The 22,162-nt window shown below is 55.4% G+C and overlaps 3 protein-coding genes across 8 annotated transcripts; 1 reads left to right on the top strand and 2 right to left on the bottom strand.

Annotated features, from left to right (window-relative positions):
* Window positions 1–935: 935 nt before the first annotated feature.
* On the bottom strand, window positions 936–7,314 carry ZNF576 (zinc finger protein 576). Of its 5 annotated transcripts, none has more exons than XM_045773674.2 (3): window positions 6,299–7,178; window positions 4,251–4,678; window positions 936–3,902 (listed from the first exon to the last, which is right to left on the bottom strand). In XM_045773674.2, the coding sequence occupies exons 1-2, from the start codon at window positions 6,465–6,467 to the stop codon at window positions 4,251–4,253; spliced, it is 597 nt and encodes a 198-aa protein (XP_045629630.2). In that variant the 5' UTR covers window positions 6,468–7,178; the 3' UTR covers window positions 936–3,902. The 5 variants fall into 5 exon arrangements, with proteins under 5 accessions (XP_045629630.2, XP_045629859.2, XP_045629777.2 ...); XM_045773903.2 differs by lacking the exon at window positions 936–3,902 and adding an exon at window positions 7,193–7,314 and having other exon boundaries at window positions 3,942–4,678; window positions 6,299–6,399; XM_045773821.2 differs by lacking the exon at window positions 936–3,902 and having other exon boundaries at window positions 3,942–4,678; window positions 6,299–6,399; window positions 6,629–7,176.
* On the top strand, window positions 7,250–14,829 carry IRGQ (immunity related GTPase Q). Of its 2 annotated transcripts, none has more exons than XM_045773571.2 (3): window positions 7,250–7,386; window positions 7,839–8,370; window positions 9,542–14,829. In XM_045773571.2, the coding sequence occupies exons 2-3, from the start codon at window positions 7,841–7,843 to the stop codon at window positions 10,899–10,901; spliced, it is 1,890 nt and encodes a 629-aa protein (XP_045629527.2). In that variant the 5' UTR covers window positions 7,250–7,386; window positions 7,839–7,840; the 3' UTR covers window positions 10,902–14,829. The 2 variants fall into 2 exon arrangements, with proteins under 2 accessions (XP_045629527.2, XP_045629453.2); XM_045773497.2 differs by lacking the exon at window positions 7,250–7,386 and adding an exon at window positions 7,397–7,536.
* A 2,232-nt stretch (window positions 14,830–17,061) lies between these two features.
* PINLYP (phospholipase A2 inhibitor and LY6/PLAUR domain containing) lies at window positions 17,062–20,893 on the bottom strand. The gene is made up of 5 exons (XM_045786440.2): window positions 20,754–20,893; window positions 19,694–19,810; window positions 17,867–18,019; window positions 17,479–17,622; window positions 17,062–17,298 (listed from the first exon to the last, which is right to left on the bottom strand). Exons 1-5 carry the CDS (start codon window positions 20,821–20,823, stop codon window positions 17,144–17,146), a joined length of 639 nt encoding a protein of 212 aa, XP_045642396.1. The 5' UTR covers window positions 20,824–20,893; the 3' UTR covers window positions 17,062–17,143.
* Between the last annotated feature and the right edge of the window lie 1,269 nt (window positions 20,894–22,162).

The following is a 22,162-nucleotide window of genomic DNA, read 5'->3' as shown; positions in this document are numbered from 1 at the left end:
GGTTTGGGGTTTCTTTTGAAAATTGTGAGATCTATACTGCCAAACCCACAGTCCCATGGGGCAGTAGATTGCTGGAGCTGAGTAAGGGTTATGTCCTGCTAATGGGCATTTCTACCACCCACGTGCCCATCCCCCACCATCTGGCATCTGGACCCCTCTCTGCTTGCTTCCCTGATGATGGCACCTGCTTGGCCACAAAGAACACTTGCATTTTGATGCCTGTTACAGGATCTTATACCAAAGCATCTGTCAAAACCCACACTTCTCATCCTAGAAGCTCAGAATCTGAGAACCTGACATTTAGCCACTCTTCAAGTTGAGACTTTCCTAACCACTAATAGCTTAACATCAGTGACTCTTAGAATCGTCAAAGCAGAAATTCACAGCTCATTAAAACACCACAGATGGATTTATTTCCTGGAGCAGCACGCTTAAGCGCTCTTCTGCCCTAAGACGGGGCATTCTTAGCATGGATGTAGGGAACCATCCGTTCATCCCCCCAAATTCCTAAGGATATGAGAGACTGGGGATGCAGAGACCTAGTCTGTTGCCAGTGGGGTCATTCAGTTCCTTGGGGGCCAGGCAGGATGAGACACAAAGCAGGAATTCCAAAGAGAGGACTTAACACAGGGGATGTTTATGCAGCTGTGAGAGGTCTGGGAGCACAAATGTGGAACAGTGAGGCAACTGAGCAGTTCGTGTGTGCACAGAGCTCCCACCTCTAGGACTGGGGTCCAGGGCCCAGCAGGAGCTTAGAGGACAGGCCACGTGCAGAGGGTTAAACCTCGAGCTTTGGCACATTACCTGGTGCCCAGTATAGAAGGACAGTGGAGCCGTAGCTGTGCTGGAGGGAGTCCAAAGCAAGGGGAGTCCATTCCCCCTCTTCCTACCTACCTTATGCCTCTCATGGACAGAACTTGAGGAAGCCAGCTCTGGAGGGAGTCCGGGAAACCTAATTGCAGAAAGCCCAGCATCACAGGGAAGGCAGCAGGCTGAGAGACACTAGGTAAACAGTGGGCACAGCTGAGCATTTTTTGAGCGCCTGAGATCAACACCGTCCTAGGTGCCGGGGAAGCGAGTACAACACAACATTGGTCCTTGAGAGTGTGGATTCCAGAGTAAGGACATGGATAATGACAAACAAAAGCATGATAATCCCAGGTATTGAAGAGTGCTAGGAAGAAATTAAGTCAGGGTAAGGGTTGCTGTTGTTCCTTTAGCCAGGAAGGTCAAGGAGGACCTCTCTGAAGAGGTAGCCTGTATTGAGTGCTGAATAACGTAAGGACAGTGTTGCAAAGTTCTGGGTAAGAGCACTCGAGGCAGAGGGAACAGCAAGTGCAAAGGCCCTGAGGCAGAAGCCAGCCTGGCATGTGTGACTGGAGTATAGTGAAGATAGAGCAGGGAGGGAGTTGAGATTGCTTAGTGGGCGGGGGCTCCATCACTTTTGGGTTTTCTGGGCCTGAGTAAGGTCTTTGTAGTGGACCGGAGAGGGTAGCAATGGTGGCAGGTCTGGGGGTGGGGTCGGGGGAGCAGTTAGGAGAGCAGCTGTGAGGAGGGCCGGTCAGACTTGGGAATTCAGAAGTAGAGTCGACCAATCTGATGGTAGTGGTGTGTAGATGGGGGCTGCAGGAGTCACGTTGACCCTTTTTAAGTTTTTTTTTTTTTTAAGATTTTTATTTATTTGACAGAGAGACACAGCCAGCGAGAGAGGGAACTTCCACAAGCAGGGGGACTGGGAGAGGAAGAAGCAGGCTCCCAGCGGAGGAGCCTGATGTGGGGCTCGATCCCATAACGCCGGGATCACACCCTGAGCCGAAGGCAGACGCTTAACCGCTGCGCCTCCCAGGCGCCCCCAAGTTTTTGAGACTCCTATTCATCATCCAAGTGACTTTCTCATGGGGAGAAGTCTGGGGTTTGAGCTGAAGATAAGGATTTGGAAGTCACCAGTGATGCTATTTAAAGTCTTGGGAATCTGTATGACATCTGGAGAGTGGAGAGAACAGGAAGAACACAGGCAGGCTGCTGTCTATCTCAGGGGAGCATGTGTGATTCGAGCCTTAGCTTTGGGTTGGAGGGAACCGCTGTGGGGGAGGTGTAAAACATCTGGGTTGGAAACTTCTGAGCTATCGCCAGGTGCAGAGGAAATATTTGGCTTTGGTGAAGTCGGTATTTTAGGAAAAAGTGATGGCCAACCGACTCCAAACCAATTTCCCCGTAAGTCACCCCCACAAAGAGATCCGGGCTAGCCAGCCCTGCCCAAATGCCACACAAACAAACACGTGGACGCACGGGCCCCCACTGGAGGTAGCATTTCCCAGGGTGGGAATCCCGGCTGCCAGGCTCAGAGTAGGTTGTCTGTCTACCAATCAGACGAGGTCGGCAAACTTTTACTGTAAAGGGCCAGATGGCCCTTGCCTATTTTAGGCTTGGTGGGCCGTACGGTCTCTGTTGCGACTACTCAGATCTGCAGTTCTGCGCTGCAGACAGGCTTTAAATGATGCTGCATGTGACAGAGACCCAAAATAAGGGTGATTTAAGCAAGATAAAGGCTTATTTCTCTCTTACATGATAGTACGGAAGTAGATATTCTAGGGCTGGTATGATGACTCCACTCCATGAAGTCATCGTGGTCCCAGGGACCCATGGTCAAGGGACCCAGGCTTCTGCGCTCTTGCTGCTCTGCCAGTCCATACATTGTTCTCATGGTCCGAGATGGCTGCGTAACCACGTCCACGCTCCAGGCAGGCAGGGAGAGGAAAAGGCATGTCTCTCTCTGAAGCTTGAGACCTCTACCCAGAATTTAGCCAGAACTCGGTCACAGGGCCACACCTAGCTGCAAGGGACCCTGGGAAATGGGAATGTTTGTAGACACCATGTACCTAGCTAAAAAGTGGGAGACTGCTATCAGTCTCTACCATATCTATCTCAGCTATGGGCTTTAAAAACACCCCTTGGTTCAGATGGAGTCTATGATTATTGTATGCAGGGCATCAACCATTGTCTCTAAGGGGGCAGGGCAGGTAATCCAAAGCCCTGACCACACTCAGCACTGGCCCGGTGGGACTCGGCCCAGGGTTAGGCTTTTCAAGAGCTGAAAATAGGATCTTAATGGGAGCTCTCGGAATGTTGGCCAAATACAACAGGAAACAGAAGGTATCTCTGTTTGATTTCAAACCAGATTCCCTGCAGGGCCAGGCCAGCTCTGACCTGAGCTTCCCCCTCCCTGTGCCCTTCTTTTTATTTTATTTATTTTGAAAGAGAGAGAGCACGCACATGCACAGAGGCGGGTGGGGCAGGGGGAGAGGGAGATTGAGAATCTTAAACAGGCGCCAGTCTCAGCACAGAGCCTGAAATTGGGCTGGATCTCACGACCCTGAGATCATGACCTGAGCCAGAATCAAGAGTCAGACCCTTAACCAACTGAGCCACCCAGGCGTCCCCTCCCTGTGCCCTTCTTATATTTTCTGGGAATTCCTGCTCAAAAGCCAGAGTTCCTTGTTTAGACATTTTAATGTAGATCTTTTCTGTTTTTAGATACTATTTGTTATTTTATTCATGTCATCTCACCTACACACATAGAAAATATTCCATGACCGGAATGGTACATAAAATTATTTAAGTGGACAATAGATTACTGGGGGGGGGACCCAAACCCATCCAATACCATAGCCCCTCCGTGAGTGGGAAAGACTGACAGGGTGGGAGAAGACAACGACTTTAACTGCAACCCCCACATGACTCAGAATATGGCCCCCAACTTTGCTATCCCATCCCCAAAGGCCCAAGTTGCTCCAGGTCTGGGACCCTTCCAGTGACATTATAGCCCTGCAACACCTCACCTTCCCTGCCCCCATTCAGGCACACATCCAGGGGGATTTGCTCCTACAGCTCATGGCATCCACCTGGGAAGAATTAAAGGTGATTACACAATCTGCAGCTAGTTGTGATTTCAAACTATTTAATTGGGAATGAGGGAGATACAAATAACAGTTTTCCCTTTTGCTTGCTCTCCCTTTTTTTTTTTCCCAACAAAAGATCTCACTAGTTTCACTATATCCCTGAAGGCCTTTGCGTCCTCCAAAGACTGAAACTGTAGATGAGCGTCTGCTGGGTCCTATTTATCCGGAGTCCTTTGCCTGTCCAGGGAGGGAAGCAAATCCTTCCAAGGCCCCCATCCCGTATCAGAGGTGGGTTCTAGCAGCCAAAGAACCCACCCCCACCCACTGTCCTAGGGAGGGCTTAACCCTTACTCAGAGCTCCCCCCGAGCATGCCGGATGTAGTGTTGATGCAGCCCGGCTTCCTGGGCAAAGTCCTGACCACACTCCGTGCAGGCAAAGGGGCCCGGAGAGGTGCGGGTCTCATGCGCCTGGCGGTGGCGCCTCAGAGAAGCAGCCTGCCCAAAGGTCTTGCCACAGTCAGGGCAGGGGAATGTAGGCTGGGCAGCAGGGGGTGCCACTGGCGTGGAGGGCCTGGCGCCTGGACCATGGGTGCGCTGATGAGCGATCAAGGCCTTGGAGGAGGGGAAGGAGCGGGCGCAGGTGAAGCAGATGAAGAGGGCCCCCTGCAGCTTCTGGGCCATGAAATCCGCTGGGTGCTCCCGCTTCATGTGACGCTCCTGGAACTTGGAATCGGCGAAGGTGATGAGGCAGCGGGTGCACTGCGGGGCCCCCAGGTGGCCTGAGGGACGTGGGGAGAGGTCGGGGGGAAGCCAGCAAGAGTCACCAGGACCTCTCCCAAGCCCCAGAGTCATGCCAACAATTCACATTCAGTGCTTACTATGTGCCAGGCTTACTATGTTACTGGACCTGTTTTATGGATGAGCAGGCTGAGGCTCAGAAAGGCTAGGCAACTTGCCTACAGTCATGAGGCCGGGAAATGAAATGGTGGAGTCAGGCCTGGAACCCAGGGAATCTGACTTTCCAACAGAGCCACGTGATTGGAGCACAGCCTCTGAAGCCAGACTGCCCGGCACTGAATCCCAGATCTACCACTTCCTAGGCACGTACAACAGTTTCCTCATCTGAAAAATGGGGTCATAACCATATCAGTACGGTTATAACTGATCAGTACGGTTACAACTACCTCACTGGGTTGGTGGAAGGAGTAAATGAATTAATTCATAGAAAGTGCTTAGAACAGTGCTACACAGTGGTTTGCAATTATTAGTATTGAGAAAGACAGAAGCAGCTTGACAGCCGGAGGCTGGCCTGGCACTCCCAGCTAGGCCTTGGTGTTCTCCTGTTGAACATAAGCAGTCACAGAACCTTGTCAGACAAGGCCCTGCTGTGACTGAGATAAATCAAGTCAAGACCATGCCAGAATAGCATCTGAACACACACAAAACACGAACGTTGTCCAAGCCGCAAAAAGACCAAACACCCTGCTATCCTGGCTGCTCGGAGTGGCTGCTGCTGCTTTATCGGTCACAGCTTGAGCCTTTGTACCTCCCTCCTAGATAAGATTTGACCAACCAATCTTTTGCCCTGCTTACCTGCGGCATCTAATTCAGAGCAAAACCCCTCCTTGAACTCCTCCCCAAACCACCTAAGATAAATCCTTTCTAACACTGAGATGCCCCCCAGCACCCCAGGGCGTGCATGCTTCCTCAATGCGGAAGAGCAATAAACCCAGCTTGTTCAGCTGTAGGTGTGTTCCTGGTGGTCTTTGGCTGGAGGACCTTGACACTAGAGCTCTCACGGTCACAGATAACCCCTCTTTGCCTCAGTTCCCTCATCCGAGGGATTTCATAGGGTCTGTCAGGAGGACTGAGATAACGAAGGTTAAACTCGTACTAGAAAGCACCCCTAACTCTCTAAGCATTCAGCAGAAGCTGTTGCTATCAGGATATGTCCAACTGGCTACCTTTGTTAACATCAGACCTTCCCCTTCTCTGCCACTAATCCCCATTACAGCCAGGTCACCCGAGTAGTGGCAACCTCTTTTGACAGACAGGGAAACCCAAGCCCTGGTCACACCGGAAGTCTGGGGCAGAGGTGGGACTGGAACCTTGGGGCTCCTCTCACAGTGTCCAACCTTTCCCAGCCACATCTCCCACCCCAGGCCTCTCTTCATGCCACTCTATCCCTCTGAACTGCACCCCACTCGAACTTACACGGACAGAGTGGGGTGGGTACATCCGAGCAGAATAAGGGTAAGGGTAGAGAGTGTTAGTTCCTGGGAGGGCAGCTTAGAAGAGCCCCTTCCCAGCATAGGACCTGGGACACTGAAATGCTATAGAAATCCTTCTTGCTAGCGTCAGCTCCAGCAGCCCACCCTCCTCTGGCCAGCAGCACTCACAGATGTCGCCTCCTGGACTGCGGGGACTCCTCTCCTTGGACGAATCCTGCTGCTCCATGGTCTCTTCAGGATGCGGGTCCTCCATAGTGACCGGGATCCCTCTGGTCAAGAGAGGAGCACGCATGACAGAATAGTAAATCAAGTGAAATCGCTCATCTATCGACAGCATTAAAGGGTCCGCTAATCCCGTGACCTCTGACAGGCTCTCCTTGCCCCGTAAGATGCCATCCTCTTGACCCCTAACCTGATGGAGTTCTTCCCTAGGGAAGCTTCGCCACTCCCAAAAGATTCGACTCCCTAGGTTTGTGACACCCCTGAGGGCCTTCTCACCTGCATGAGACCTATGGCCTCCTACATCAAACTACCTCCCTGAACTCGGGGCATGGAACCCTGGAGCCTTGACACCAGCCTCACCCCCGTCTCCCACGTGTCTTGAGGCCCTGGTGGTATCCAGGCTTTAGCCCGCCTCTTCCCGGGAGGCATCTTTCTCTGACATCCTGGAACCCTCGTTCCACCCAGGGCCCCCGCCTCCCACGCGCGCCTTCAGGCTTGCTGGCCCGCTGCCCCCAGCACTGCCCTAGGTTCCCTCCTCCCGAGGCGGGTAGCCCAGGCCTCCGCTTTTCTCCAGACAGCAGAGGGCTGCCTTTCGTTGCGCCTGTCAGCCGCTCGTCACAGCGCCGCCACCCGGAGGGAAGCGGGGTAGGGCCCGCCGAGTCTCAAGGCCCCAGCGGCTTCCACGCCCTTTCGCCTGATGAGCTTCTCGAAGCCCAGGCCCGGGATGCCATCCGGCAGCGATGCGGTCGCGCCAACCGGGTCCTCAGAGTAACGGGAGGGGTCCTTCTCTGCACTGGGGTGCGTTATGATGACGTTGCGTGCCACCCGTGCCTTACAGACCTCAGCTGCTTGCGCAACTGTGGCTAGGCGCTCCAGGCGCGCAGGCGCTTCGACTCCCTCATTGTTCCGTGCCCTGCGGCAGCCGGAGCTGGGGAGCGGGCGCGCCTTGATTGCTCTGCGCAGGCGCTCTGAAGGGCTGTAGCCCCGAGGTCGAGCTTCCTAGACACACCCCCTCCTTAAAAGACTGACGTCAGGTTAGAGCCCCCGGAACGTGTTCCGACGTCCCCAAATCCCGGCCCTCTAACCTCTTCGGCCTCCGTCCGCCCGACCCGAGGGGCGGGGCTTCTCAGCGGCTGATCAGTCGCCGCCAACTGCGCTCTCCGGTTGTGCCGGCGGTTTGCTCGGTTAGTGATTTGGCAAGCAGGTGTGGGGGATAAAAACATCGATGTCCCTGAGGGAGGAGGGGGCTGGAGGCCGGATTTCTGAGATTTTGAAACAGAGAAAAATGTATCCAGAAAGAGGGCGGACAAGATGCCCGCATCCCTGGGGAATAGGGCGTGAGTGCCAGATTTTTCCCTGGGAGTGACGTCAAAGAAGGGAAGGGGACAGGGTGAAGGACTGAAGTCTGAGACCAGAGGGGATGACTAGGAAAGAAAAAGCCTGAGCACTCCCTGACCCGGGTTTGTCCCATCCCCTTGCTTTCCAGGTATGCCACCGCCACGGGGTGACGTGACCGCCTTGTTCCTGGGGCCTCCGGGCTGTGGCAAGTCCGCGCTGATCGCAGCGCTGTGCGACGGGAATGTGGAGACGATAGAGATTCCCGAGGGACGGCCGGACTCCGGGATCCCCAGCCTGCGAGCTGCGGGCCCTGGCCTCTTCCTGGGCGAGCTGAGCTGTCCACCCGCAGAGCCCGGGCCCTGGGCCGCGGAGGCCAATGTGCTGGTATTGGTGCTGCCCGGCCCCGAGGGGAACGGGGAACCCTTGGCCCCAGCGCTGGGAGAGGCAGCGCGGGCCGCCCTGGCCCGAGGGACCCCGCTGCTGGCTGTGCGGAACCTCCGTCCTGGAAATTTGGAAAATGAAGCCCAGGCCCGGGATCAGACAGAGGCCCTACTGAACAGCGCAGGGCTGGGGGCCGCCGCTCTCTTCGTGCTGCCGGCCGACTGCGGCAGCAGAGATGGCTGCAAGGAATTGGAGCGCCTGCGGGCGACGCTGCGGAGCCAAGCGGAGGTGCTGCAAAGGTGAGAGAGGAGTTGGGGTGGGTTGAAGGCCTGGTCCTTTAGACTTCGCAGAAAAAGTTCTTTGAGATCCGTGAGACCCCACCCCCAGCAAGCTTGGGGCAGGCCTTAACAGGGTAGCTGCTGGGGTCCCTGTTCTCTTGTCCAGGTCCCACCCCTCAGCGCAGGTTTTGAGTCAGCGAGGCCCCACCCCAAGCCCAAGCTCAGTGCTGGACCCTTTCCCCACTTCTAGGTCCCTCCCCAGCCAAGGGTCAGCTATAGGTTCGGACCTGTCCTCCAGGTTCAGCCTCCTACCAGCGTTCTGAGGTCACAAGCCCCGCCCCAGTGAGAATTTTAGGAGAGGCCAGGATCTAAAGGCCAAAATTACCCCCCGGCAAAAGTTTGAAGGAGGGCTCACTCAGCACACAAACTTGTGATGCTGCCGAAGATTTTACCCTAGGATTCACACTTGTGAGCCCTCCTCACCCTCCCCATCATCAGCTTTGTTCTCCAGCTACGCCAGTCCTTGTAAAGCCACACCCTCAGTGAGCCTTATTTCTGGGTCCACTCCCCCACTTCCTTTCTCTAATCCCGTCTCGTTTCTATGCTCATTTTTCTCCCAACCCCTGGCCACCTGTTTCATAGAAGTCGAATGGGGCTCAGTGTGCATCTTTTTCCCTTAGCCACATTTCCTTCCTTGGTAAGCACTCGTAGGTGAGGCTTGTCGCCTCATTGGTCCTTATTCCCCTCTTTACGCCTAGTCTCAGCAAAGATCGCCCCGGGTGACCTTGCTCCAGTCGGTAGGTGCTCGGCTTTCCTTTAGTCCACAATCCAGTTGCAAGCCTGTCTTTGCTGAGCGCGACCTTCGGTGAATTTTATATGGCCTTTCTTAACCCTGCAGGTCCCTTAGAAAGCCCCATCCCCCAAAGACTGAATCCCAGAGATTTAGCAGGTTCCCCCTTTTAGGCTTTGCTGGAAACCTGACCTCAACGAACCTGCCCCGTCCCTGTTTTAAGCCCTAGTGTCTATAGGCTGTACCATTCGTCTGGCCCCTCCCTTTCCTGCTCCCTCTTCTTTGAGGGATCGTTCAGAAAATTCCACCCTTATCACCCTAGCCTAATCTTGTCCGCATAGCACAGTCCTCTAGCGTTGAAACCCTCTTCTGCCCTTTACCCTCCCTCTTCTGTCCGCTCAGGCTCCTTCCACCCGCTCAGGATGGCTTCGAGGTGCTGGGTGCGGCGGAGCTGGAGGCTGTGCGTGAGGCCTTTGAGACCGGTGGCCTGGAGGCGGCGCTGTCGTGGGTTCGCGCTAGCCTGGAGCGGCTGGGCAGCGCGCGGCTGGACCTGGCCGTGGCCGGCAAGGCTGATGTGAGCCTTGTGCTGAACTTGCTGCTCGGGTTGGATCCCAGTGACCCAGATGACGAGCCTGTTTTCACGTCCGCGGGGCCCACGCCCTACCCGGCCCCAGAGCGTCCCAACGTGGTGCTCTGGAACGTGCCTCTGGGCTCCGCGGGCACTGCTGCCACCCCCCATCCGACCCACTACGACGCCCTCATCCTCGTCACCCCGGGGGCCCCCACTGAGAAGGACTGGGCTCAGGTTCGGCCCTTCGTGCTGCCAGATGCGCCGCTGGTCTGCGTGCGAACAGACGGCGAGGGCGAGGATCCAGAGTGCCTGGAGGAAGAGGAAAAGTCAGAGAAGCCCAGCTCCGAGAGCTTAGAGAACGCAGGCACAGAGGGGTTGAAGAATGCACGCAGTGAGGGAAGGGAGAAACGTGGCACTGGATTGCAGAAAGGTAGAGGGGAAGAGTCCGAGAAAGCAGGCAGCGGGGAAGGTTCAGAGAAAGCAGGCAGTGAGAGTTTGCCGCGTGTTGGCGGCGGCGGGAAGAAATCGGGCAGTGGGGACTCAGAGCGTGCGGCCGCACTGAGCCCGGAGGATGAGACGTGGGAGGTGCTGGAGGAGGCACCGCCGCCCGTGTTCCCCCTGCGGCCTGGCGGCCTCCCGGGGCTCTGCGAGTGGCTGCGGCGCGCGCTCCCCCCCGCCCAGGCGGGGGCGCTGCTGCTGGCGCTGCCACCCGCGTCTCCCCATGGGGCCCGAATGAAGGCTGCGGCCCTGCGGGCCGGGGCGTGGCGGCCGGCTCTGCTGGCTAGCCTGGCGGCGGCGGCGGCACCCGTGCCGGGCCTAGGCTGGGCGTGCGACGTGGCGCTTCTGCGGGGCCAGCTGGCGGAGTGGCGGCGGGCTCTGGGGCTCGAACCTGCGGCGCTGGCTCGACGCGAGCGCGCGCTAGGCTTGGCTCCAGGGGAGCTGGCAGAGCGGACGCGCTTCCCGGGCCCGGTGACGCGCGCGGAGGTGGAGGCGAGGCTGGGCGCGTGGGCGGGCGAGGGCACCGCAGGGGGCGCGGCGCTGGGCGCCCTTTCCTTCCTGTGGCCGGCGGGCGGGGCGGCGGCCACCGGCGGCCTGGGTTACCGCGCGGCGCATGGTGTCCTGCTGGAGGCCCTCGACGAGATGCAGGCCGATGCGGAGGCGGTGCTGGCACCCCGTGGGCCCGCGCAGTGAGGGGTGGGATGAGGGTCGGGGCTTCCGGGGTGCTCAGCGTCCCTGCTGCTTGGCTCCTCCAGGGGCTGAGGACTCCAAGTCCCGGTTAGAGGGAGGGGGGTTGGGAGGCCAGAATCTGGCATGGGATGTCTGGGCCTCTGAGGTAACGGAGCTGGGGGCCACCACTCAGAATCCTGGGTGCTTGAAGGGGAGGAGGGGTCTAGAACCACTGATTGGGATGTGTGACTTGTAGTCCCCCGGATTCCTGGGTCCTGAGGGGGAACGGAGTTGGGGAGAGAACTGATTTCCCTGGGGACCACAGAGCAGGACACCAGACAGTGCTGAAGGAAACTGAGGAGTTGGACTCCTAGAAGGGGTTATAGCCTAGTCTCCAGCAGAGTAGAAACTGGATCCGTTGGTCCTCTAGCCCTGGGAGGGGGGAGAAGAAGTGAAAGCACTGATTCCTGATGAGGGCCGTCCCCATCGTCCTAGAGAGTCCAGTAGGGAGGAAGGAGTCTGGGTACCCCAGGGAGCTGGAATCCTTGGAACTGCTGAGCCACGCAGGGATGTAGGATCTAGGCTTCCCAGAGGGAGTGGGCCTGCATCCAGCCTTCCAGTTCCTCAAGAGGCGGTAACTTTGAATCTTCATTGGGGTGGACCTTGGTTTCTAATTCCTGGGTGGTGGGAGGTCTCCATCTACAGGAGGGAACGGGGGGGGGGGGGGGCTGTGCAGAATAGCTGGAGAACCTTTGGTCCCCCTTGGGGAGTAGAGAGATGTCTAATATTCGCTGCTCCAGGGGCCTGGTGACCTAGATTCCCTCCCCAGCTGTTGTAGGGAGGATGGTCCCACAAAAATGAGGGGAGGAGGCAAGAGGTCTGGGCATGGTGGGCCCTGTGGGTAACCAGAGACCGGGAATGAGGCCTTCTGGGTGTGGGAGGGCAGGAACCCATACCTCAGAGGTATCTCCCACAAATTCCTTATGGATTTGGACCCTGGCACTTGCCTCTCTCTCTCTGAGTTTGGGAAGGGATGTAACTGCCCCTATTTTACAGGTGCTGAGTGATTCAGGGGATCTTGGTGAGTCTGTTCCTTTGTCCCTCGCTCCCTTAGTGGTTTCTATCTCTTTTTGGTCTTGATTTCTTCTGTCATTAAGCCTAACCCTTTCTGGCCTTGGTATTTTATACTCCTGCCTTTTCTGGAAAAGCAGCTGTCATGCTGCACTAATCCAGACGTTTCTGTGTTGGCTACCTCAGGTGTCGCCAAGAGGCTCTGCGTTCTGGTGTATACACTGTGCTGCAGAGGGCAAGAGACCCACAGAACAGCTCAGGAGTGCTCCAGACCGTGGGAGCATTCCGTGAGTGAAGCAAAGGCAGAAACCACAGTGCCTGGAATGTTCTAGGCTGCCAACTATAGGGAGAAAAGACGCCACAGATGACAGAATTCTTCAGTGTCAAGAAACAGAAAGGGGGGCCCCAAAAGGCCATTAAGTAGAATCTCTTTTATGAGAGATGGGGAGAGCAAACCCCAGGGAGGGCAGGCTCTAGGCCAAACAGCACCCAGCAAGGTCCTGCATGGTCTGGCCCCTGACTATTCGCATTCCCTGCTGCCACTCCACCCGCCCCCCCCCCCCAACCAGCCTGATCTTCCTTCTGATGCCTGGGGAGGCGAGGGCCACCTTGGATCCTACCCCAGGACCTTTGCATTTGCTGTTCTTTCTGCCTGGAATGCTCTGCCCCCAGATCTTCCCATGACTGGTTCCTCCTTGTCAACTAGGTCTCAGCTCTCATGTCCTCTCAGAGAGGACTTACACTGTCCCCTGACCAGTGTAACTGAAGTAGCTCGCACGTCCCCATTATTCATCTCGGCCCGTCAGTGTTTTCCTTGTAGCAATTATTATTGTAAACAGTTACCTTATTTATTTATTTACCTATTTAATAGCGATGATCCTCTTACCTGTCTTGTTCTCTGCTGTACCCCCAGCACCTAGAAGAGTACGTGACACACAGTAGGTGCTTAGTAAATATTGAATTCGTGAGTCAGTGGCAGACTGGAACTTAGATAATCGGCCTCTTGCCACAAGACGGGAAATGAGCAAGGTGGGGAGGAACAAGCATCTGATGGGAGAGAAGCTCCTGTTGGAGGTCAGGGGGTCTGGGAAGCAAGTAAGGCTTTGCCACTGGCGTTCTCGGTGACTTGGACCAGTGCCTTATTTTCCCATCTGCTAAATGAAAGGGCTGGACGAGAACCGTAAACACTCCCAAGATCCTATTTTCTTGGACAGCGGGAGTCAAGGGTGACCCATCTGAGAGGCAGATAGCCGCCAGATGGTACCCCCGTGTCCAGCTTGAACCCCGACCACTGGCACAATTTGTCCCATCAGAGTTTGAGATAGCTGAGGTGGGAAAAAGCATTTAGTTCGATACTGAATGTCTTCAGGCGTTGTCCTCAAAGGCCTCTTGGGCTTCAGGAAAGGTATTTGCCCATATCTGTAATATCCCATACAATACTGTCTGCCTCTCAGTCCGGCATGCCAGCCGTGGGGAAACAGGCGAGGCACCTAGCAGTGCAAGCCGACAGAAACGGAATATGAGCCGCACCTGTACCTTGAAATATCCCAGCAGCCACTATTTAAAAGGGAAAAGGAAATGGTGAAACTAGTTACGTTTTACTTAAGCCATTATATCCAAAATATTATTTCAACATGTAATCAGTCCAGAAAAGAATGAGATATTTTACACTTAGCTTACATCTCATTCAGATGATACGTTTTCATCAGAAGGACCTCTGTTTAACTTTCTGGAAAATTCATCGGCAGAGAAATTGATTCCTCTACCCAAGTTGTCCTGATTAAATTGACCAGTTTCCCAATAACTGAGGTGTGTATCCGTTTTTAATTAAAAGTGAATAAAGTTTAAAACTCCCATTTCCCAGTTAACATTAACCACGTTTCAAGGGCTCAGTAGCCACCTGTGATGTATGGCTTGAGCGTTGGACAAAACAGACCTAGAACATTTCCGTTATCACAGGAAATCCTATTGGCGGAGCTCTAGGGTCAGACAGTCCTCCTGACATTGGAGCATTAGGCAAGTCGCTCAGCAAATGGCATCTACCTCATGGGGCAACTGAAGAATAGTGTATGTATGTACATATGTACATGCATATTCTCTCTCACACACACGCACGCACACATGTCAGATCACAGTGCAGCCCTCCAGAGGAGCCTGGCCCCTAGGGAGCTCAACCATAAGTCTTGTTGCCTATGCCCTGGGCCCCCGGCGGCACCCAGACAACTCTAGTCTGGGCACCTCTATCTCCCGCCCATGCCTTTGCTCACAGAGTGCCCTCCTCTCTTTCGGCCACTTTCACACCATCTCTGATTTGGTCGTGCCTGACAACTCTGCCCCGTGCCCCCCTGCTCCAAATTCCCTCTGCCCTCATGCCAATGGGGATTGTGCCAGAGGTCGTATCTGAGAAAGCAAGACCCAGTTCTGTTTGTGTCTCTGTTGGGGGGTGCTGATTGTGTTTCTGTCGGTGTGTATCAACACTTTTGGGAGTCGTGACTAATTTGGGGTCTTGTCTTTTAAATGATGACTTTTGATGGGAGGCATCACATTGCTAGTGAGGCATCCGTCGCTGGGAGCATCCAAGCAAAAGGACTAAGACTCCCTTGAGAACTGATTGCTGGCTGCCCTCAGGGTATGTTGTCATCATACTTCCAGGCTGGAAGACCCTCGAAGGCAAGAATTCAAGGACATGGATGCTGTCTTGGCCCTGCTGTTGGCAGAAGCGGAAGAGACAATCTCATCACCGTAGCTGAGTTTCATACATTTCTGGAAAATGATGAAGAGACTTGTATCCATTGGGGTGGGGAACCTGGGAGGGCTAATCAAGGGTGTGGTTGGCCTGCGGTGCTTTTTGAAGGAGTGAATAAAAACGAGTAGAAATCCCTCTATGTGTCTCTTCTTTGGGGGTTTAAAGGGGAAGGGAGATGCTTGGGATTTTGCTTAAGTCTGGGGAAGGAAGGGGCTGGGGATAGTGCTGGGTCTGAAGGAGTAAGAGACCAAGGGTGGGGACTCCTGGGTCTCGGGAGAGGCGGGCTAGATGGTGAAGAACCCCTTGAGCTGGAATCCAGAAACTCCGGGAGTGGGTGGCAGGGAGGGGGGAGGCGCGGAAATGCAAGTGGAAAAGTGACATTTAGACCTCAGGGGCTTGTGACAGTAAAGCATCCCCGCTCTGGTAGCAGCTTGGCCCCTTAATGCCTCTCTGTAGCTGTGCTCTTGGAGAGTCCCTTCTCCTGACGCTAGACGTGGCCATGTGATTTGCCTGGCCACAGAAACAACAGCAAACACCATACAAGTAGACACTTGAAAAATGCTCACGTATTAGGGCTTCCTCTCTCGGTGCCCTTGGAACCCCCCCCCCCGCCACGCCAAGAAGTCCAGGCTAACCTGCTGGGTGAGTAGAGGCATGTGGCCCAGTCAGTCTTGACACCCCAAGCTACAGCCAGCCAACCTTCTAAAAAGCTGCCTCACTGACTAGCTGAACCCAGCAGAAGAGCCACCCAGCTGATCCCAGACCAGACTGCGGACTGGCAGAATCCTGAGCTGAATAAAAGGTGACTGATCGTTCTAAGTGACTAAGTTTTGGTGTGGTTACAGAAAGATACAGCCAAAGATAATGGATAATACGCTTATTTCCTCTCTCTGAGCTGTGGTCCTTTTCCCCCTCCACGTGATGCAATGATTAAAATCCTAAGCTCTGCCACTTTGTAGTAGTGTGAACTCCAATGTCACATCCCGCCTCTGAGCCTCAGGTTCTTCTGAAAACAGGGCTGAGAATAACAGTGCCTATCACAGGGAGTTGTTGTGAAGATAAAATGAGAACTCTCTGCTCGGAGGCCCTGGCAGCCATTCATGTGCTGTTTACGAAACACGTCCATGGTCAATGTCATGGAGCAGGTCCGCACTTCCTAGCCACCCCCCCAACCCCGTGGGGTTTGGTGGTCCATGCGACTGGCTCCATCCCATGAGTTATGTCAAGTCACCTCTGGGTCACAGCATTTAATCACCCACGTGAGACTTCCCTGCACTTTGCTGTACACAGCAATGTTCGAGTGGCCTGCTCTGCAATTCTGATGAGCAGAGCACCCATGAACAGTGCTAGACACGTAGGGTGAAGGAAGAATCAAATACTGGGGGACTAAGGGAGACTTGTTCAGCAAACACCCCTCTTCTCCCTCCCACTGGAAGGCGACTACACTTCCTTGCTCAGATGATGTTGGCTTTGACCATATGATTTACTTGACTCAGTGGAATGTTCGCACACCTGACCTCAGCAGGAGCATTTAATGCACTTGGGCTCTGGGCTCCCGCGATCTGCTGTAAGAACATTAGCCGGGGAGCTCCTGATCCCAGAACTTGAATCCTCCTCCCAGACTGGAGCCAAAGCAGCGAATGAAGAGCCAGCCACCCACAAACCCTCAGAAAGAAGAATGCTTGCGGTAATGGCTCGGTGTGGGGATCCTTTGTTACACAGCATTACTGCACCATTAGTCGACTAATACAACGCTGTTGCTTTAAACCACTGAGAGTAGAGACTTGCTTGTTACTGTAGCATGATCTGATTGAGGGCGGGGTTTAGCACCTTCCAGGTAATGGCCACTCATTAAGTAGCAGCTATCATGATGATTACCATTTACAGACATATTGTCTATAGAAGCAACATTGTCTTACAGGTGCTGGGCACCACGCTAAGTGCTTTTTGAGTTTTCTTCCATTTCACACAACAACCCAATGAGGTTATAACTATCACCATCCACAATTGCTGATATGAAAAGCAGGCAAAAAGTGGAAGAGGTGAGTCAAGAGAGGTGATCATGGGACTTGGGGTCTGCCTCTCCCTAGTGGTTTGAACCCAAGGGAAGTGACCACAATCTGTGCCTGTTTGTTCTTCTGTAAAATGGGGATGATAATATCAACTTCACAGAGTTGTTGGGATTCTGAAATGAGGTACAGCATGGAGAACACAGCCCAGCAGCCCAGCAGGGAGTAATCCTTTAATAAATGATAGAGTCTTCTCTCCCTCCCTTGCAAAGAGGGGGTTCTCAAGGGTTAATACCCCTGCTTTCTGTACCCTACCTTCCTGAGATGCATCATATCACAAGGACTCAGGCTTGCTTTGTTAACCTGTTTAATATCTAGGCACATGGGGAGGTGTAGGCTGAGGACAAAGGAAAACCTCAAGAAACATATTCCTCAGTTCTTCACTCCACTCTGCCAGGGGTCTGGGGCGCTGGAAGGCAGTCTGCTCGGCGGAGGAAGTAGAGATAAGAGGCTGATGGCACCTGGGCCCCGGCCTTGGCGTAGCAGGCACTCTCGGTAGCACAGCCCCGAGTGGCAAATTTGGGGTTGATGAGACCTGGGAAGGGGATTCCAGAATGCAGCTGGCCCCTAACCCCTCCTTCCTCACCACCCAGGGGTCTTCCCCTCCCCCCCCACTGCCCCACTCTGCATGTCCTCACCCAGTTCCCCAGAGCCACCATCTCCCCTGGAACCTGTAGGCCCCCTCCCCCCCTCTAGAGATCCAGGTTCCCCTCACCCGCCTGCACGTTGCCAGCGAAGTAGACGCAGTGGGTTTCCTGGCCGACACAGCGGGCTGCCTGGGTCCCAGGGCATGTCTCCTGAAAGGGTGCAATGCAGGCTGGGCACTGGAGGCCGTTCTCAGTACGATTGTTCTGGGGAGCTGGGGAGGAGGGCGGAGTATAAGGTGCACAGGGTTGATGAAAGCCTTCCCTCACCTCACAACAACCCTGGGGGGAATATGGGCTGCAAATGGACACTGCATTTACAGGTAAGGAAACTGAGGGGCACGGCAAGCCAGTTGCCCCGTGCTGCAGCGCGGGTCAGAGGCAGGAGCCGGGTACACACAGCGGGCCCTGCGGGCCGGCTGGAAACGAGGCCTGATGCGGGGCTGAGCTGACACTCACGGGGCACGGAGCCATGGTTGCAGCCGTCGCTCTGGCAGCAGCGCGTGTTGGACACCATGTAGTCCTTGGGGCCCATCGTGGTGGACACGAAGCCCGTGTAGCAGTCGCTGTACTTCATACAGGCCTTGTAGGTGTTCAGTGACTGGTGGCCCTCTGAAAGAGGCGGGACAGGAAGGGAGGCCTCCAGCAGCGCCTGTTGATCCCACTCCAGCGCGGACCCGGCCTCGGCTTCAGAGGGGTGGGAGGGGTGCTGTCCCAACCCTGCACTTCCCACACCCCGCGACTGCCTAGGGTGGTCTTTTCCAGCGCCCCAAAACCATGCCTCTTTATCTGCCTGGGGTATGGTCTGGAGTAGTTTATAAGGTCGCGCCCCCCCCCCCACCTGCCCCATTACCGTAGCCCCCAGTCTGCCTCGATGGTCTCTTGAAGCTCCCCTTGGCCGAGCCCAGGTGCCTGCCTGACACGGTCTCTTCTGCCCGCCCCACCCCACTGCCCTCTTCCAAAGGTCCTGCCTATGGCTACCCCCATGCTTGTGTGAAATGGTCTCTCCCAGCCTTCTCCACTTTCGCCCTCCCCTGCACCTTCCAAATCCCTTCCAACAAACCCTGGGAGGCCATCCCAACCCCACTCTGCAACACCCATATCCTCTAAAGTGGTCTCTTGCTGCCCCCACGTCTTGGCTGCAGTGGTCTCTTCCAGTCCCCGTGGCCATCCCCCTCCCCCCCAAGTGGTGGTCTCTTCCAACCCAATCTAAGGATTTTTCTCATCACCCCCCAAAAGGTGCTTTTTCCCACCTTCCTCTCCCTCACTCCCAGGGTTCGAATCTCCCGCCTATAAGCCTGCGGTGGTCTCTTCAAGCCCTTCGGGTCCTTTCGCCCACCTGCCAACGCATGCTCTGTGGGTAGGGCAGCGCGCAACCCTCTATCCCACCCTCCTACACACCCCCTCAGGTAGGCGTGGTTCCTACAATCCAGGCGGCCCTCATCTCCTGCCACCACCTTCACAGCCGCCCCGGCCCCATCATCTCTCCTGTGCTTAATGAACGGTCTTTTTCAATTTTGAATGAAAAACCCTGGGTCCGCCCCTCCCGCAGTCTCCCTATCGCTCCCCTTCTCCCCCATCCTTTCTCAGGTCTGGGGCCGTCCTTTCCATTGAAGTCACGCCCACCTCTCCCATTTCACCCACCTGCCTCCCCATCTCCATCTACTTCTCTTCACGACGGTTTGCTTCATACTCAGGGTTATCTTTCCTCTCCTGCCTGGTATGGTCCTTTTTTTGTCTCTCCCTCGACCTCGGTGTCGTATCTCCTCCTCCTGTCAGGAATGGTCCCTTCCAGCCCGCACCATCCCCCACCATGGGGGGGGGGGGATGTGGTTTTCTCTTCCTCCTATTTTGGACGATTCCTCCCTCTCACCCCAAATGGTCAACCTGATCACTGTCTTCCCAACCCACCCCAGCCTCTTCCTTCTCTTCTATTCCTGCCCCGCCCCCATGCCACCTCCTTCCTATTAGATTCTATCCCTCTCACCTGTCCTGTTCCCCATGTCCTTTCCTTTCCTCACCTCCTCCTGCCTAAGACAGTCTCTATATCTGCCCCCCCCCCCGTCTAATATTTTGGAGAGTTTCATTTTCAGAAATCCCTGAGAACAATGGTTTCTATTGTCCCATTGAATTCGCTTCCTTCCGCCTACCACCCCAAGATAGTCTTTCCCTCTTCCCTGACCTCCCACATGAGCACCGTGATGACCCCTCCCCTGGCGTGGAGCCGTCTTCTACCCTTGAAGGCACAACCACCTCCCCAGGTGTGACGCCAGGCCCTGCTCGTACTTGTGCTCGACTCCCCGACGATGACCACGCATGCGTCCTTGCCGGCCTCACAAGCCTTCATTTTCCCGCTGCAAGTGGGCCCGGAGCCCCTGCACACTTCACAGCTCAGCGGGCACCCTGCAGTGTAGAGAGCCAGGCTGTCGTCATGAGGGGTGTAGTCAGCGGACCACCAGTGAGACTTCAGAGTCCAGAGGGAGATGGGGCAAAGGGGGCCGGATTTGGAGTCCTGAGGAAGGAGGGACAGATGTCTCCCTTAGTGTTCATGGGTGGAGCTCTGACCGCTGTCCAGGAAACTGTCCAGTGCTCTGACTGGGACGCGGTGGTGAAGCCAGCAAAGCTGCTTCCAGGGGCGGGAAGCGACTCCACCAGGGAGCCTGTTTACCTAATTACAAGGCTGGGGACTTGGGGACGCTAGGGTCCTCTGAGAAAGCTCGGGGAAAGGGAGGGGTCCTGGCGAAGGTTTCCATGGGCTTTTGTGAAGCTTCAGGTCCAGCTGTTTCTTGGACTCAAGACCAGGTGTAGGTCTTGGGGATGGTAGGAACTGAGGCAGGGGAACCTGAGGTTGGGGTCTTCATCCCAGATCAAGAAGGGAGAGTTCAGCCCAGGAGGGCTGAGTTCATGGACTCCTTGGTCCTGAGAGAGGAGGCAACTGGGGGCCCAGACACCTGGGTCCTGGGGAAGGTGGAGCTTGTCTGAATTCCCACATCTAAAGGAAGGGAGGCTGGGGTCTGAACTCTGTAGAATCCAGAGAGAAAGGAAATCTCTTCTCCCCCATGCCGCACCCCCCCAGCTCCCCCCCTTCTAGTCATGCTCTTATCCAATTTCCGATGTCTCATTTTAAGACCTTGCCTGGGGTGACAGAGGATTCCGAGCCCACCAAGCTCCCTCCTTTCTCAGGGATCCAGTCACATGAGCTTTCGAGCTTTTCTTCCCTTGGGGCCCCAGGCTGCCTCTGCCTTCACCATGAATCTGAATTCCTGGGACACCACCTCTTTCCCCCTCAAGGACCTTGCTGAGTGCTCTCTCATGGTCTTCATGGTCCAGACCCCTTCTCACTCACCCAGACCCAGGAGGGTGCAGAGCAGCGTGAAGGCCAGCAGGAAGGGCCCCGGTTTCATGGGAGTCCTCATGGTGAGTGAACCTGTAGTCCCAGGTCCCCAGCCCTTATAGGAAGCTGAGGAGGGGCGGGTCTGGATCCACCTTTACCCTGGGGTGAGAAATAGCTGAGGTAAGATCTCAGGGCAGGCCTTTGTGGCTCTGGGTTGGGGATATGGAGCCAGAATCCAAAAGGGACATGGGCATCTCATGCTCAGCCATCTGCTCCACAGGGACCCTAGGACTCTCGATTTCTAGCCCCCTCATCCATCAAGACCCAGAAGGTCAGTTTCCTGTTTTCTCACATTCCCACTGGCCTCCTCTCCCCCTTTATTCTGGCCTGAAGCCCAAGGTCAGAGTCGGGTCACTTGATTCCCTGTAGGTGTAGGGTGGCTGCTGGAACTAAGATCCCCTCTCTCTTCTCTCTCTTTCCAAGGAGGCGCCCAGCGTGGGTGGGGCCCTACTTGGGAGCGCGCAGCATGTCCAGGCTCGTTCTGCGGGGGACTAGGCGCCCTGTCTCTCTTCCTTCTTCATGCACTTGGCTCATATTCCCTGTTCTGTGTTTGGGCTGTCCCCAGCTCCGACCCCGCCTGGGGCTGCACCTCTGGGTCTCACGGGGACGAACAGAGGTATGCCTGTGAACAGGCAGGGGCGGGCGTGGTAGGAGACAGATGCCCATAGGTCACATATTGGGAAACTGAGGCATCAGTGGAAGCATTTTAGGTTGTGTGTGTGTATCTGATTTGGATGCATGCTTTATTTTTTTTTTATTTTTTTTTAAAGATTTTATTTATTTATGTGACAGAGAGACAGCCAGCGAGAGAGGGAACACAGCAGGGGGAATGAGAGAGGAAGAAGCAGGTTCCCAGCGGAGGAGCCTGATGTGGGACTCGATCCCGGAACGCCGGGATCACGCCCTGAGCTGAAGGCAGATGCTTAACAACTGCGCCACCCAGGCACCCTGGATGCATGCTTTAGAACTTATTTAGGTCCCTGATCCACTCTCTCTTTGGCTTCAGGCATAACCCTAGAGAGATCGGAGATTCTGCTCGTGTGTGCATGGTGAGGGGGTAGCGGGGAAGGTGGGGTAACCGCAGGAACCCGTGGAGAGGATCCCGTAGCGGTACGCTCCGGGTTCCCTGGGAAAAACCGCTCAGGTCCGCGTCCTCCTATTTTCTAAGGCTTCAGTTTGGGCGGTGACTGCGCCGTCCAATGAGAATGGCGAATTTTTTCTAGGGGCCAATCCCGGAGGCTGCTCCTGTTGCCAGGCGCCGAGAAAGAAGGGTGTCAACGTCACCGGGAGGCGGGGCTTAGAGGAAAGCCCGTTGCTAGGGAACTAAGCGCCTAGCTCCGGAGTGGCGCGACTGGGCTTGC

Source organism: Ursus americanus, chromosome 21, assembly GCF_024610735.1.
Source record: "Ursus americanus isolate L20-20 chromosome 21, mUrsAme1.1.p, whole genome shotgun sequence".
In the NCBI taxonomy this organism is placed as follows: domain Eukaryota; kingdom Metazoa; phylum Chordata; class Mammalia; order Carnivora; family Ursidae; genus Ursus; species Ursus americanus.
This window is presented reverse-complemented; position numbering and strand designations above follow the sequence as displayed.